General features: G+C 43.1%; 1 protein-coding gene across 1 annotated transcript in view; it reads left to right on the forward strand.

Moving 5' to 3' along the window:
- Positions 1 to 426: 426 nt before the first annotated feature.
- LOC118945993 (putative proline-rich protein 21) overlaps positions 427 to 15,887 on the forward strand; it is a 168,376-nt gene continuing 152,915 nt past the window's right edge. The window contains exon 1 of the mRNA XM_036969660.1: positions 427 to 447. Within this exon, the coding sequence (XP_036825555.1) occupies positions 427 to 447 (21 nt within the window). The remainder of the gene's footprint in view (positions 448 to 15,887) is intronic.

Here is a 15,887-nt window from a genome sequence, read left to right on the forward strand (position 1 = left end):
GGGCCTGTTCCAGAGAAAACAGTATATCCTTCTCATCGGGCTCATCAGAGTCGTGAAAGGTGTTATTTTCTTTCATAAGAGACAATAGTGGCAACATTATGTACAAAATAAGTAACAAAATAAGTTACAAACAATTCAAATAAACAAACAAAAAAAAACACAATCGGCTAGGGGCACGTAAAACATCAGCCCCCTCCTGTACTCCCTGTTTACCGATGACTGCGTGGCCACGCACGCCTTCAACTCAATCATCAAGTTTGCAGATGACACATTAGTGATTACCAACAATGATGTGTCATTCTACAGCTAGGAGGTGAGGGCCCTGGCGGAGTGGGGCCAATAACCTCTCCCTCAATGTCACCAAAACGAAGGATCTGATCCAGGACTTTAGGAGACAGCAGAGGGAGCATGTCCCCATTCACAACGATGGGGGCCGCAGTGAAGAAGGTGAAAAGCTTCAAGTAAACATCACTTACAATCTGAAATGGTCCACCCACACAGACAGTGTGGTGACGAAGGCACAACTGCACTGTGAGAACACTGCCTGCCATTCAGGACATCTACAGCACCTGGTGTCACAAGAAGGCCAAGAAGTTCACCAAGGATCTCAGCCACCCGAGCCATGGTCTGTTCACCCTGCTATCATCCAGAAGGCAAGGTCAGTCCAGGTGCATCAAAGCTGGGACCAAGAGGCTGAAAAAACAGGTTACATGTCAGGGTCATCAGACTGTTAAATAGCCATCACTAGCCGGTCTCCACCCAGTCCCCTGCTCTAAACTTAGTCACTGGTACTACCCGGTTACTCATCCCTGCTTAGCCCCTTCTTGTACTCCCTGTTCACCCACGACTGCGTGGCTAAACACGACTCCAACACCATCTTTAAGTTTGCTGATGACACAACAGTGGTAGGCCTGATCACTAACAATGATGAGACAGCCTATAGGGAGGAGGTCAGACACCTGGAAGTTTGGTGCCAGGACAACAACCTCTCCCTCAATGTGAGCGAGACAAAGGAGCTGTTCGTGGACTACAGGAACAGGAGCAACAGTCCCCCATTAACATCGACAGGGTTGTAGTGGAGAGGCTCGAGAGTTTCAAGTTCCTTAGTGTCCACATCACCAACAAACTGTCATGGTCCAAACACACCAAGACAGTCTTGAAGAGGGCACAACAACACATTTCCCCCTCAGGAGTCTGAAAAGATTTGGCATTGATCTCTGTAAATTTTTACAGCTGCACCATCGAGAGCATCCTGTCTGGTTGCATCACCGCCTGGTATGGCAACTGCTCGGAATCTGACCATAAGGCACTAAAGTCATAAACTGTTTTCTCTGCTATCCAACGGAAAGCGGTACCGGTGCGCCAAGTCTAGGACCAAAAGGATCCTTAAGAGCTTCTACCCCCAAGCCATAAGACTGCTGAACAATTAAATCAAACTATTTCCATCGACACCCCCCACACCTCTATTTGTTTTTTTACACTGCTGCTACATTATCAATGCATAGTCACTTTACCCATACCTACATGTACAAAATACCTCAACTAACCTGTAACCCGCACATTGACTCCTTACCAGTACTCCCTGTATATAGCCTCGTTACTGTTATTTTATTATTGTTATTTTAAATTATTTTTTACTTTAGTTTATTTACTAAATATTTTCTTAACTCTTTCTTGAACTGCATTGTTGGTTAAGGGCTTGTAAGTAAGCATTTCACTGTAAGGTCTACCTACACCTGTTGTATTCGGGCTCATGTGACGAATACAATGTGACTTGATTTTATTTGAAGGCTGCTGCCCTATGTACATAAACATGGAACACTGGTCACTTTAATAATGTTTACATACTGTTTTACTCATTTCATATGTACAGTTGAAGTCGGAAATTTAGGATTTTAGAAATTTAGCCTTCCACAAGCTTCCCACAATACGTTGTGTGGATTTTGGCCCATTCCTCCTGACAGAGTTGATGAAACTGAGTCAGGTTTGTAGGTCTCCTTGCTCGCACAAGCTTTTTCAGTTCTGCCCACACATTTTCTATGGGATTGAGGTCAGGCTTTGTGATGGCCACTCCTATACCTTGACTTTGTTGTCCTTAAGACATTTTGCCACAACCTTGGAAATATGCTTGGAGTCATTTGGAAGACCCATTTGCGACCAAGCTGACTGATGTCTTGAGATGTTGCTCAAATATATCCACATTATTTTCCATCCTCATGATTTCATCTATTTTGTGAAGTGCACCAGTCCCTCCTGAAGCAAAGCACCCCCAGAAAATGATGTTGCCACCCCCGTGCTTCACGGTTGGGATGGTGTTCTTCAGCTTCTTCAGCTCCCCCTTTTTCCTCCAAACATAACGATGGTCATTATGGCTAACCAGTCCTATTTTTGTTTCACCAGATCAGAGGACATTTTTCCAAAAAGTACGATATTTGTCCCCATGTGCAGTTGCAAACCATAGTCTGGCTTTTTTATGGTGTTTTTGGAGCAGTGGCTTCTTCCTTGATGAGCGGCCTTTCAGGTTATGTCGATATAGGACTCATTTTACTGTGGATATAGATACTTTTGTACCTGTTTCCTCCAGTGTCTTTACAAGGTCCTTTGCTGTTGTTCTGGGATTGATTTGAACTTTTCTCACCAAAGTATGTTCATCTCTAGGAGACAGAACACATCTCCTTCCTGAGCGTTATGACGGCTGCGTGGTCTCATGGTGTTTATACTTGCGTACTATTGTTTATACAGATGAACGTGGTACCTTCAGGCATTTGGAAATTGCTCCCAAGGATGAACCAGACTTGTGGAGGGCTCCAATTGTTTTTTCTGAGGTCTTGGCTGATTTCTTTTGATTTTCCCATGATGTCAAGCAAAGAGGCACTGAGTTTGAAGGTACTGAGTTTGAGGCCTTGAAATACATCCACAGGTACACCTGCAATTGACTCAAATAATGTCAATTACCCTATCAGAAGCTTCTAAAGCCATGACATCATTTTCTGGAATGTTCCAAGCTGTTTAAAGGCACAGTCAACTTAGTGTATGTAAACTTCTGACCCACTGGAATTGTGATACAGTGAATTATAAGTGAAATAATCTGTCTGTTAACAATTGTTGGAAAAATTACTTGTGTCATGCACAAAGTAGATGTACTACCCGACTTGCCAAAACTGTTGTTTGTTAACAAGACATTTGTGGAATGGTTGAAAAACGTGTTTTAATGACTTCAACCTAAGTGTATGTTAACTTCCGACTTCAACTTTATTTACATTTATATTTATACTCTGATCTCCGACACCGGTTTCTGAAATATTTCTGTATTTCATAATTCCATTATTTCACTCCACTGTTGGAGCTTGGAACACAAGCCTTTCACTACACCCACAATAGCATCTGGTAAACATATGTCTGCGACCAATAAAGCAAAATTTCACACACACACACACACACACACACACACACACACACACACACACACACACACGTACAAGGCCTCCAATACTCTATCCTCACCACACCAGCTTATAATAATATGATTTATCCTCTTAATATCAGTGGACAGCCTCATTAGGCAGATGATCCACTTTCTGAGAACACTCTTAATGTTGTATGGGATTTAGCTCCCACATGTTAATCCCTATACATTTGAACTAGACAGATCCCCCACTAGGCTCTTCCTGGCTGATTGGTCATCATTAAAGCAGTGTCACATGTTCTCCAGTAATGTGTTCCATTACTATAATGTCTGATTTACTTCAGAGGAGAGCCAATTATAATAGCTGTAACAGTCGGTGCCAAATGTCACCCTATTCCCGATATAGTGCACTTGTTTTGACCAGAGGCCCTACAGGGAATAGGATGCCATTTGGTTTGCAGAGGGCTTTATGAACTCCCATCCTGAAGAGTAAGTCTAAAGATCTCAGGTTGATCTCAGCACTAACAAGGTGTCACTACCCTTTACAAGGAGTGTGAACTGAATATCCCTGCAGGAGCATGACTATGGAATGACAGTGTGTGTGTGTGTGTGTGTGTGTGTGTGTGTGTGTGTGTGTGTGTGTGTGTGTGCATAAATACAGTGAATGTGTGTGTGTACAGTGTCACAAACCGGCTCGTAGCCCGTAACAAAGATGGGAGACAATGTTGAGATTAGGAATAACAACAAATATAGGTATTATCTAAAGTAAACAATATACAATTAACAATTATGTGTAGTCAGTAGTTAGTAGTGTAAGTGAGTGGTTGTGTGCATAGATGGTGATAATGAGGGGTGTTGAGAAGTGCTAAAACAAACAAACAAACAAAACAAAACAAACAAACAAAAACAGCCACAAAAAATTTCACAACCAAAACCCAGCAGTGTGTATGCATGGCGAGAGTCCTCAATGAATGGTGGGAAAGGTGTATTTATCCCCAGGTGTGTCCCATTTCGCTGACGACCCTCCTGGCTCTGCCCACCGACATCCTATTAAGGAAAACGAGAGCAAAGAGAAATAATTTGGCAGACAGAGTGGGAGGGTTGTCACAGAGTGGGAGGGTCGTCGCAGAGTGGGCGTGTCGTCACAGAGTGGGCGTGTCGTCACAACAGTGGGCGTGTCGTCACAACAGTGGGAGGGTCGTCACAACAGTGGGAGGGTCTTCACAACAGTGGGAGGGTCTTCACAACAGCGGGAGGGTCGTCACAACAGTGTGTGTGATAGTATAGGGGTGACCCTGATAGTAGTAAAATCATGATGAGGCGTGAAACACAAGTGACTTTGAGGTCATTAAAGCCTTCACTAGGCAAAATGACTTTCCCTTCAGTTTTTTCTGGAAACAACCTGTTCATCAGTTCAGCTGTGTTCTGCCCCGGCTGCAAAATCACACAATTGATACAATCTAACTACTACAAAAGCCTGCCCTAAAAAAAAATATGTAATGCTCTTGAATCCATTAAGGTCCCTTTGTGATCCAGTCTTATGTAATGGAGGGTAAGTGTATGTCAAAATGGCACCTTATTCCCTACATAGTGCCCTACTTTTGACCAGAGAAATATGGACCCTCAATTGGATGGTATTTGGGCCGGAACCTAAGTCGTAAAAGAGGCTGCCAGAACCATGTCCGTGGCAAAATGTTCTGTATTTGTACAATGTGTATGGATGGATTTTTTTTATGCTTTGCTACTTGAATGGATGACTGATTCATAGGCAGTGTGTTGCCTTTTCTAAAGCTGGGCTGAGATGAGAAATAGACGTACGGATGAATTGAAAGCACAGAGGCCTTGTCCCCTGGGACAACAGTATCTCTACAGCCAAGGGAGTTTTGTACAAAACAAACAATTAATTTACAGTAGTTTACCTTTTTGCCATTTTTTCAAAACGACACAATTGCCTCGTGTCAAAAGAGAAAGTGGCTGTGGGGCTGAATCGGCACAAAATTCCCCTTAGCAATCCCTCTTCCATATGCTGTGTCTGCATCTCAAATAGCACAGCTTCGTGGCATTGTAAATGTGACACTGAATGACAACACAATGACGTTTCCCCAAAAAATAAGTTAAATCCGCTTTGTGTTTTGTTTCCTTGCCACGCTACTAACAACTATCGCGATACTGGTCTTCATCTCAAATAGCACCCTATCTGGTCCACTAGTTTTCATCAGAACTCGAAGGGCTCTGGTTAAAAGTAGTGCACTACGTAGGGAATAGGGTGCCATTTAGGATGCTGTACATGGCCGCTCCCCGAGATGTGCCGTCGTATATTAACTCATTTTTATATATAAATGACATTTTCATGAAAACTTAATTTGTAATCAAGTTATGATTTAATTATGTGTATGTGTAACTCTGTGTGATTAGTTAGCTATTTAGTAAATAAATAATTAAACCAAATTTTGTATTGCTGATTCAACTTGTTAGTCAGGGTTTGTGCAGTTAACCAAGAATTTACAACTTTCAGATGAGACTGAAGTAAGATGACGATTGATATTGACTGCTATTGATGTAAAATATTACTAGGTCTTTAAGAATTTATTCGGAAGATAACAGCTCTATAAATATTATTTAGTGGTGCCCGACTCTCTAGTTAATTACATTTACATGATTAGCTCAATCAGGTGATATTAATTATAAAGAAAGGATTTTATAGAATAGCCCATGTGTGTGGATTTGCTTTCCCCTGTAATCCATACCGACTTTTCATACCGACTTTTGCTTAGATAAGTTTGACTCCACTTTTGAAAACAAACACACAGAGCGAACAGGTGAAGCGCACTCTCTCTCTGTATGGAAAATAATGGGAACATTAATGTCTAACAGACAGGATGAGGAGGGAAGCTACTGTGTGTGTGTGTGTGTGTGTGTGTGTGTGTGTGTGTGTGTGTGTGTGTGTGTGTATGTGATTGTGTCTCCCGGGGGACCTGAGCCCTAGGACCATGCCTCAGGACTACCTGGCATGATGACTCCTTGCTGTCCCCAGTCCACCTGGCCATGCTGCTGCTCCAGTTTCTACTGTTCTGCCTGCGGCTATGGAGTCCTGACCTGTTCACCGGATGTGCTGCCTGTCCCAGACCTATTAATTGACCATGCTGGTCATTTATGAACATTTGAACATCTTGGCCATATTCTGTTATAATCTCCACCCGGCACAGCCAGAAGAGGACTGGCAACCCCTCATAGCCTGGTTCCTCTCCAGGTTTCTTCCTAGGTTTTGGCCTTTCTAGGGTGTTTTTCCTAGCCACCGTGCTTCTACACCTGCATTGCTTGCTGTTTGGGGTTTGCATGCGTGATTGTGTTTGTGTGTTTGTGATTGTGTGTGTGTGTGTGTTTGTGATTGTGTGTGATTGTTTGTGATTGTGTGTGTGTGTGTTTGTGAATATTTGTGATTGTGTGTGTGTGTGTGTGTGTGTGTGTGTGTGAGTGTGATTGGGTGAGTGATCTCCCTGTCAGTGAGACATATTACAGAGCCAAGCCTTCTAAGCACAACGCAGTGCAAGAAGATAAGTGGTTTTCAGTGTCTCTTGGGTGTAGACCAAAAAGACCCCTATCTTCTGTTCACCACACTGTGAACAACGAAACGCCCGTTACAGTAAAACACTTGTTCAATTTGTAGTTTCACATGTGAAATGGCTTTTTTCAAAATGAGAATTTCATGTCTTCAATTTAGAGTTTACACGTAAACACCACCTTTTCACTAGGGCTGGGACATTACCAGTATCGCAATATTTCTTCGTAGCACGTCAAGGAAACAAAACTTAAAGCAGATTTAACTTCTTTAGGAATTATAATGTTTTAATTTAACCTTTATTTAAACAGGCAAGTCAGATAAGAACAAATTCTTATTTTCAATGACGGCCTAGGAACAGTGGGTTAACTGCCTGTTCAGGGGTAGAACGACAGATTTGTACCTTTGCCCCGGACAACACTGGGCCAATTGTGTGCCGCCCTGTGGGACTCGCAAACGCAGCCGGATATGATTCAGCTTGGATTTGAAACAGGGACTGTAGTGACGCCTCTAGCACTGAGATGCAGTTTCTTAGACCGCTGTACCACTCGGGAGCCCAATCATTGTGTTGTCATTCAGCGTCACATTTAGAACGCCAAGAGTGTGCAAAGCTGTCGTCAAGGCAAGGCGTGGCTACTTTCTAAAAAAAAAAAAAAAGGTTACTACTTTTTTGGTTACTACATGATTCCATATGTGCTATTTTCATAGGTTTTGATGTCTTCACTATTATTCTACAATGTAGAAAATAGTAAAAACAAAGAAATGCCCTTGAATGAGTAAGTGTGTCCACACTTTTGACTGGCAGTCTGCCCTCTCGTCTAATGTTTAAGACATTGATATTGGGAGACCTGCATTCTAATCCCGTCAGTTACAAAAAAAAAAGTGAAAATCATGAGTCACCATATTAATTCCTGCAAAACAAACTCAATACAATTCTGGGACATTGTAAAGTCCATGGAGAATAAGAACACCTCCTCCCAACTGCCCACTGCACTAAGGATAGGAAACTCTGTCACCACCGATAAATCCACTATAATTGAGAATTTCAATGAGCATTTTTCTACGGCTGGCTTTCCACCTGGCCACCCCTACTTCGGTCAACAGCACTGCACCCCGCACAGAAACTCGCCCAAGCCTTCCCCATTTCTCCTTCTCCCAAAACCAGTCAGCTGATGTTCTGAAAGAGCTGCAAAATCTGGACCCATTTTTTCTGGACCATTTTGTTGGGGTGCTTTGCTGCAGGAGGGACTGGTGCACTTCACAAAATATATTGCATCATGAGGATGGAAAATTACTTGGATATATTGAAGCAAAATCTCAAGAAATCAGTCAGGAAGTTAAAGCTTGGTCGCAAATGGGTCTTCCAAATGGACAATGACTCCAAGCATATTTTGAAAGCTGTGGCAATATGGCTTAAGGACAACAAAGTCAAGGTATTGGAGTGGCCAACACAAAGCCCTGACCTCAATCCCGTAGAACATTTGCGGGCAGAACTGAAAAAGCTTGTGCGAGCAAGGAGACCTACACACCTGACTCAGTTTCATCAACTCCGTCAGGAGGAATGGGCCAAAATCCACCCAACGTATTGTGGGAAGCTTGTGGAAGGCTACCCAAAACGTTTGACCCAAGTTAAACAATTTAAAGGCAATGCTAGCAAATACTAATTGAGTGTATGTAAACTTCTGACCCACTGGGAATGTGATGAAAGAAATAAAAGCTGTATAAATCATTTTATGTATTATTCAGACATTTCACATTCTTAAAATAAAGTGGTGATCCTAACTGACTGAAGACAGGGAAGTTTTACTAGGATTAAATGTCAGGAATTGTGAAAAACTAATATTAAATGTAATTGGCTAAAACTTCCAAATTCAACTGTACATATGAGATGAGTATTGTAAGGTATGTAAACATTATATAAAGTGGCATTGTTTAAAGTGGCTGGTGATACATTTATTACATGCAATTTGTATTATTATAGTGGCTAGAGATGAGTCAGTATGTTGGCAGCAGCTACTCAATGTTAGTGATGACTGTTCAACAGTCTGATGGCCTTGAGATAGAAGCTGTTTTTCAGTCTCTCGTTCCCCCGATTTGATGCACCTGTACTGACCTCGCCTTCTGGATGATGAGGGGTGAACAGGCAGTGGCTCGGGTGGTTGTTGTCTTTGATGATCTTTTTGGCCTTCCTGTGACATCGGGTGGTGTAGGTGTCCTGGAGGGCAGGTAGTTTTTTCTCTGGTGATGCATTTTTGCAGACCTCACTACCCTCTGGAGAGCTTTTCGTTTGTGGGCGGAGCAGTTGCTGTACCAGGCGGTGATACAGAACGACAGGATGCTCTCGATTGTGCATCTGTAAAAGTTTGAGTGTTTTTTGGTGACAAGCCAAATTTCTTCAGCCTCCTGAGGTTGAAGAGGAGCTGCTGTGCCTTCTTCACGATGCTGTCTGTGTTGGTGGACCATTTCAGTTTGTCCGTGATGTGTACGCTGAGGAACTTAAAACGTTCCACCTTCTCCACTACTGTCACGTCGATGTGGATAGGGGGCTGCTCCCTCTGCTGTTTCATGATCATCTCCTTTGGTTTTTTGACATTGAGTGAGAGGTTATTTTCCTGATACCACACTACGAGGGCCCTCACCTCCTCCCTATAGGCCGTCTCGTCGTTGTTGGTAATTAAGCCTACCACTGTAGTGTTGTCTGCAAACTTGATGATTGAGTTGGAGGTGTGAATGGCCACACAGTCATGTGTGAACAGGGAGTACAGGAGAGGGCTGAGAATGCACGCATTTGGGCCCCCGGTGTTGAGGATCAGCGGGATGGAGATGTTGTTTCCTACCCTCACCACCTGGGGGCGGCCTGTCAGGAAGTCCAGGACCCAGTTGCACAGGGCGTGGTCGAGACCCAGGGTCGAGCTTAATGATGAGTTTGGAGGGTACTATGGTGTTAAATGCTGAGCTGTAGTCGCTGAACAGCATTCTTACATAGGTATTCCTCTTGTCCAGATGGCTTAGGGCAGTGTGGTTGTCATTGCGTCGTCTGTGGACCTATTGGGGCGGTAACCAAAGTGGAGTGAGTCAAGGGTGTCAGGTATTGTGGAGGTGTTATGGTCCTTGACTAGTCTCTCAAAGCACTTCATGATGACGGATAGTCATTTAGCTCAGTTACCATAGCTTTCTTGGGATTTCTTGGGCTTTCTTGGGATTATCTTGTTAGATAATGCGGTCGGCATTTGATTGTAAGGAATTCTATGTCAGGTAAACAAAATGACTTGAGTTCCTGTATGTTGTTATTATCACACCACATCTCGTTAACCTTTCTGGGGCAGGCGTTCCACTAACGACCCACCTCGACAACATCCGGTGAAATTGCAGAGTGACAAATTCAAAATGCACAAATCGTCAAAATAAACATTCATAAAAAATACAAGTGTTATACATCGGCTTAAAGATGAACTTCTTGTTAATCCAGGCGCTTTGTCATTTTTCAAAAAGGCTTTACGGCAAAAGCATACCATGCGATTATATGAGGACAGCTCCCCGCTTACAAAAGCATACTGTCACGCCCTGACCTTAGATATCTCTGTTTTTCTATATATTTTGGTTAGGTCAGGGTGTGACTAGGGTGGGTACTCTAGTTTTTGTATGTCTAGGGTTTTTGTATGTCTAGGGATTATTGTATGTCTATGTTGGCCTGATATGGTTCCCAATCATAGACAGCTGTTTATCGTTGTCTCTGATTGGGGATCATATTTAGGTAGCCATTTTCCTCATTTGTGTTGTGGGATCTTGTCTATGTAAAGTTGCCTTAGTGCACATCAGTAGCTTCAGGTTTCGTTTGGTTGTTTGTTGTTTTGTTGGGTGAGTTTCAGTTTATTAAAATTATGTGGAACTCTACTCACGCTGCGCCTTGGTCCGATCCCTACGACGAACGTGACACATACAGACATTTTACAACCAAGCAGAGGAATTTCAAAAGTCAGAAACAGCGATAAAACTACTCACTTACCTTTGAAGATCTTCATATGGTTGCAGTCACAAGAGTCCCAGCTAAACAATAAAAGTTAATTTTGTTCGATAAAGTCCCTCGTTATATCCCAAAAACTACGTTTTGTTGGCTCGTTCTGTTCAGTAATCGACTGGCTCCAAGGCGGTCAAAACAGGCAGACGGAATACATCCTAATAGTATCGGTGAAGTTTGTCACAACATGTCAAACGATGTTTATAATTAATCCTCCGCTGGTCAATCCTCCGGTTGTCAATTGTCTAAATAATCGATAAGGTTTCAACTGGACAATAGCGCATTCAATAGAAAGGAAAAACAACGAAGGGTGTGCGCTCGGTCATCCGCGCAAACCAGCACTGCATGATTCTACACTGACAGGTAGGTCTCATTCTTCTTCATTTTTCAGAAAACAAGCCTGAAACATAATCTACCAATTATATGCATATCCTAGCTTCTGGGCCTGAGTAACAGGAAGTTTACTTTGGGCACGCTTCTCATTTGGATGTCGAAATACGACCCCCAAACCATAAGAAGTTTTAATCATAAGGCATACCTCCCAGTCCTACTTCTTAGCATAGAGATGTTTGTTTTTGTTGGCGCGATGCGTGAAGAAACCAGGTGGCTGTACCGACTCTGATAACGTATATCCAGAGTGAGCCATGTTTCCGTGAAACAAAGAGCGTTAAAATCTCTGATGTCTCTCTGGAAACCCTTGCTTGGATTTCGTCTACCTTGTTGTCAAGAGACTGGACATTGGTGAGTAGTATACTCGGGAGTGGTGCGCGATGTGCCTGTCTACGGAGCCTGACCAGAAGACGTCTTCCCCTTCTGCGGCGCCGTTGTTTCGGTTCGCCGGCTGGGATCCGATCCATTGTTTTGGGTGGTGGACCAAACAGAGGATCCGCTTCGGGAAAGTCGTATTCCTGGTCGTAATGTTGGTGAGTTGACGTTGCTCTTATATCCAATAGTTCTTCCCTGCTGTATGTAATAAGACTTAAGATTTTCTGGGGTAACAATGTGAGAAATATGACAAAAAAATACAAAATACTGCATAGTTTCCTAGGAACGCAAAGCGAGGCGGCCATCTCTGTCAGCGCCGGAAGCTCAGAAAAGACAGGTTTGTTCTGCTGTTGGTTGGTTGACGTTTTTCTTTCGTTAAATGTAAATGTGAGTTCATGAACCACAGTCTCTTCCTCTGTAGCTCTACTGGAGAGTCTCCTGTGGTCTGTCGCTCCAGGCTTCAAACTGCTTCTCTGCCTGTAGTTTCTGTATCCGTCCCAAACGGCAAAGACTGAAGCAAACTAGAATCTCTCTTCTTGAGCTCCTCTCCATAACATTGGTCAATATTTCAGGCTCTTGAAATCATCTCTCCCTCAATACCATCCCAATTTCATGACACATACTACATCATGACATATTATTACATTGACACCAGTAAAGAAAAATGGATTCTAAATGAATCAATGTTAATTACCTATTTGGAAAGCAGCATTGTGAGATCTGATTGTCTCTGCACTTGATGCCAGGAACCCAGTGTTAATCCTATCTCACCAGAGAGACAGTAGTTGGCTGCTGGTGGTGGCGTGCGTGTGTGTGTGGTGTGTGTGTCTGTGTGTCTGTGAGCTAAGGGAAAAGGAGGGACCAGCCTGTTTTTCCAAAGGTGTATTTGGTCATTAGTGAATGTTCCGAGGGAAATGTAGCTCAACATCCTAATAAGGCACATCTGAAATCACTGCTCTAGAAAATTACCACTCCTGTCTCTACGTACCAAGACTGTGCCAAGACTGGGGGGACTTCTAAGTGACTGTTTTTGCCTGTGATCAAACATGCATTACAGGTCGTCTTCAAAGCCCAGACAATGTGAGTGAGAGACGCTGGCAGAACAGGGCAGAGCTGGTGTAGGATCACTGAATCACACACCCCAGAGGAACACACACACACACACTCACACACACTCACACACTCACACACACAAACAAATGAGCACAGACACAAAGACACCGGAGGACAACTCACATTCAGTCACTGTTGTTCCATGTCTTTTATCCCTGTCAGTTATGAAGGTACACAATGGGAGCGTATTAAATAGATTAGGGCAAAGATATTCTTTTATTTATCCAACATCAATTCTAAGTAAAAAAATGTCACAATAATATCCTCATTCATGTTACTTATTCTGTTTTATCTGTTGAAATGCATTTAATGTGATTGAAAGCCGTGCATCCCTGATGACACCCTATTGCCTGCGGGCCCTGGTGGAAATGATGGCAACCTATTGCCTGTGGGCCCTGGTGGAAATGATGGCACCCTATTGCCTGTGGGCCCTGGTGGAAATGATGGCACCCTATTGCCTGTGGGCCCTGGTGGAAATGATGGCACCCTATTGCCTGTGGGCCCTATAGAAATGATGGCAACCTATTGCCTGTGGGCCCTGGTGGAAATGATGGCAACCTATTGCCTGTGGGCCCTGGTGGAAATGATGGCATCCTATTGCCTGTGGGCCCTACAGAAATGATGGCACCCTATTGCCTGTGGGCCCTGGTGGAAATGATGGCACCCTATTGCCTGTGGGCCCTGGTGGAAATTATGGCACCATATTGCCCGTGGGCCCTGGTAGTAAATGGCGGCACCCTATTGTCTGTGGGCCCTGGTGGAAATTATGGCACCCTATTGCCCGTGGGCCCTGGTAGTAAATGGCGGCACCCTATTGTCTGTGGGCCCTGGTGGAAATGATGGCACCCTATTGCCCGTGGGCCCTGGTAGTAAAATGGTGGCACCCTATTGCCTGTGGGCCCTTGTATAAACTAATGGCACCCTATTGCCTGTGGGCCCTGGTGGAAGTGATGGCACCTTATTGCCTGTGGGCCCTATAGAAATGATGGCACCCTATTGCCTGTGGCCCCTGGTGGAAATGATGGCACCCTATTGCCTGTGGGCCCTATAGAAATGATGGCAACCTATTGCCTGTGGGCCCTGGTGGAAATGATGGCAACCTATTGCCTGTGGGCCCTGGTGGAAATGATGGCATCCGATTGCCTGTGGGCCCTACAGAAATGATGGCACCCTATTGCCTGTGGGCCCTGGTGGAAATGATGGCACCCTATTGCCTGTGGGCCCTGGTGGAAATTATGGCACCATATTGCCCGTGGGCCCTGGTAGTAAATGGCGGCACCCTATTGTCTGTGGGCCCTGGTGGAAATTATGGCACCCTATTGCCCGTGGGCCCTGGTAGTAAATGGCGGCACCCTATTGTCTGTGGGCCCTGGTGGAAATGATGGCACCCTATTGCCTGTGGGCCCTGGTAGTAAAATGGTGGCACCCTATTGCCTGTGGGCCCTGGTATAAACTAATGGCACCCTATTGCCTGTGGGCCCTGGTATAAACTAATGGCACCCTATTGCCTGTGGGCCCTGGTAGAAGCTAATGTACTATGGTGAATAGGGTGCTATTTGGGTTTAATTACACATCTGTTCAAAGTCACTCTTGCTTGCGTCCCAAACAGCACGCAGACTTATAATTGAGGAAATCGTACATCAAGTGGAAGAAACAAAAAAGGTGTAGGCCAAAGAGTGTCTCATACACCAGAATATATAGAGTATATAGCGTCTCATACACCAGAATATATAGAGTATATAGTGTCTCATCCACCAGAATATATAGAGTATATAGTGTCTCATACACCAGAATCTATAGAGTATATAGTGTCTCATACACCAGAATATATAGAGTATATAGCGTCTCATACACCAGAATATATAGAGTATATAGTGTCTCATACACCAGAATCTATAGAGTATATAGCGTCTCATACACCAGAATCTATAGAGTATATAGCGTCTCATACACCAGAATCTATAGAGTATATAGCGTCTCATACACCAGATTCTATAGAGTATATAGCGTCTCATACACCAGAATCTATAGAGTATATAGTGTCTCATACACCAGAATCTATAGAGTATATAGTGTCTCATACACCAGAATCTATAGAGTATATAGTGTCTCATACACCAGAATCTATAGAGTATATAGTGTCTCATACACCAGATTCTATAGAGTATATAGTGTCTCATACACCAGAATCTATAGAGTATATAGCGTCTCATACACCAGAATCTATAGAGTATATATTGTCTCATACACCAGAATCTATAGAGTATATAGTGTCTCATACACCAGAATCTATAGAGTATATAGCGTCTCATACACCAGAATCTATAGAGTATATAGTGTCTCATACACCAGAATCTATAGAGTATATAGCGTCTAATACACCAGAATCTATAGAGTATATAGCGTCTCATACACCAGAATCTATAGAGTATATAGTGTCTCATACACCATAATCTATAGAGTATATAGCGTCTCATACACCAGAATCTATAGAGTATGTAGCGTCTCATACACCAGAATCTATAGAGTATATAGTGTCTCATACACCAGAATCTATAGAGTATATAGCGTCTCATACACCAGAATCTATAGAGTATATAGTGTCTCATACACCAGAATCTATTGAGTATATAGTGTCTCATACACCAGAATCTATAGAGTATATAGCGTCTCATACACCAGAATATATAGAGTATATAGTGTCTCATACACCAGATTCTATAGAGTATATAGTGTCTCATACACCAGAATATATAGAGTATATAGTGTCTCATACACCAGAATCTATAGAGTATATAGCGTCTCATACACCAGAATCTATAGAGTATATAGTGTCTCATACACCAGATTCTATAGAGTATATAGTGTCTCATACACCAGAATCTATAGAGTATATAGTGTCTCATACACCAGAATCTATAGAGTATATAGTGTCTCATACACCAGAATCTATAGAGTATATAGCGTCTCATACACCAGATTCTATAGAGTATACAGTGTTTCATACACCAGATTCTATAGAGTAT

The sequence above is a fragment of the Oncorhynchus mykiss genome, chromosome 31 (genome assembly GCF_013265735.2).
Source record: "Oncorhynchus mykiss isolate Arlee chromosome 31, USDA_OmykA_1.1, whole genome shotgun sequence".
NCBI classification, from domain to species: domain Eukaryota; kingdom Metazoa; phylum Chordata; class Actinopteri; order Salmoniformes; family Salmonidae; genus Oncorhynchus; species Oncorhynchus mykiss.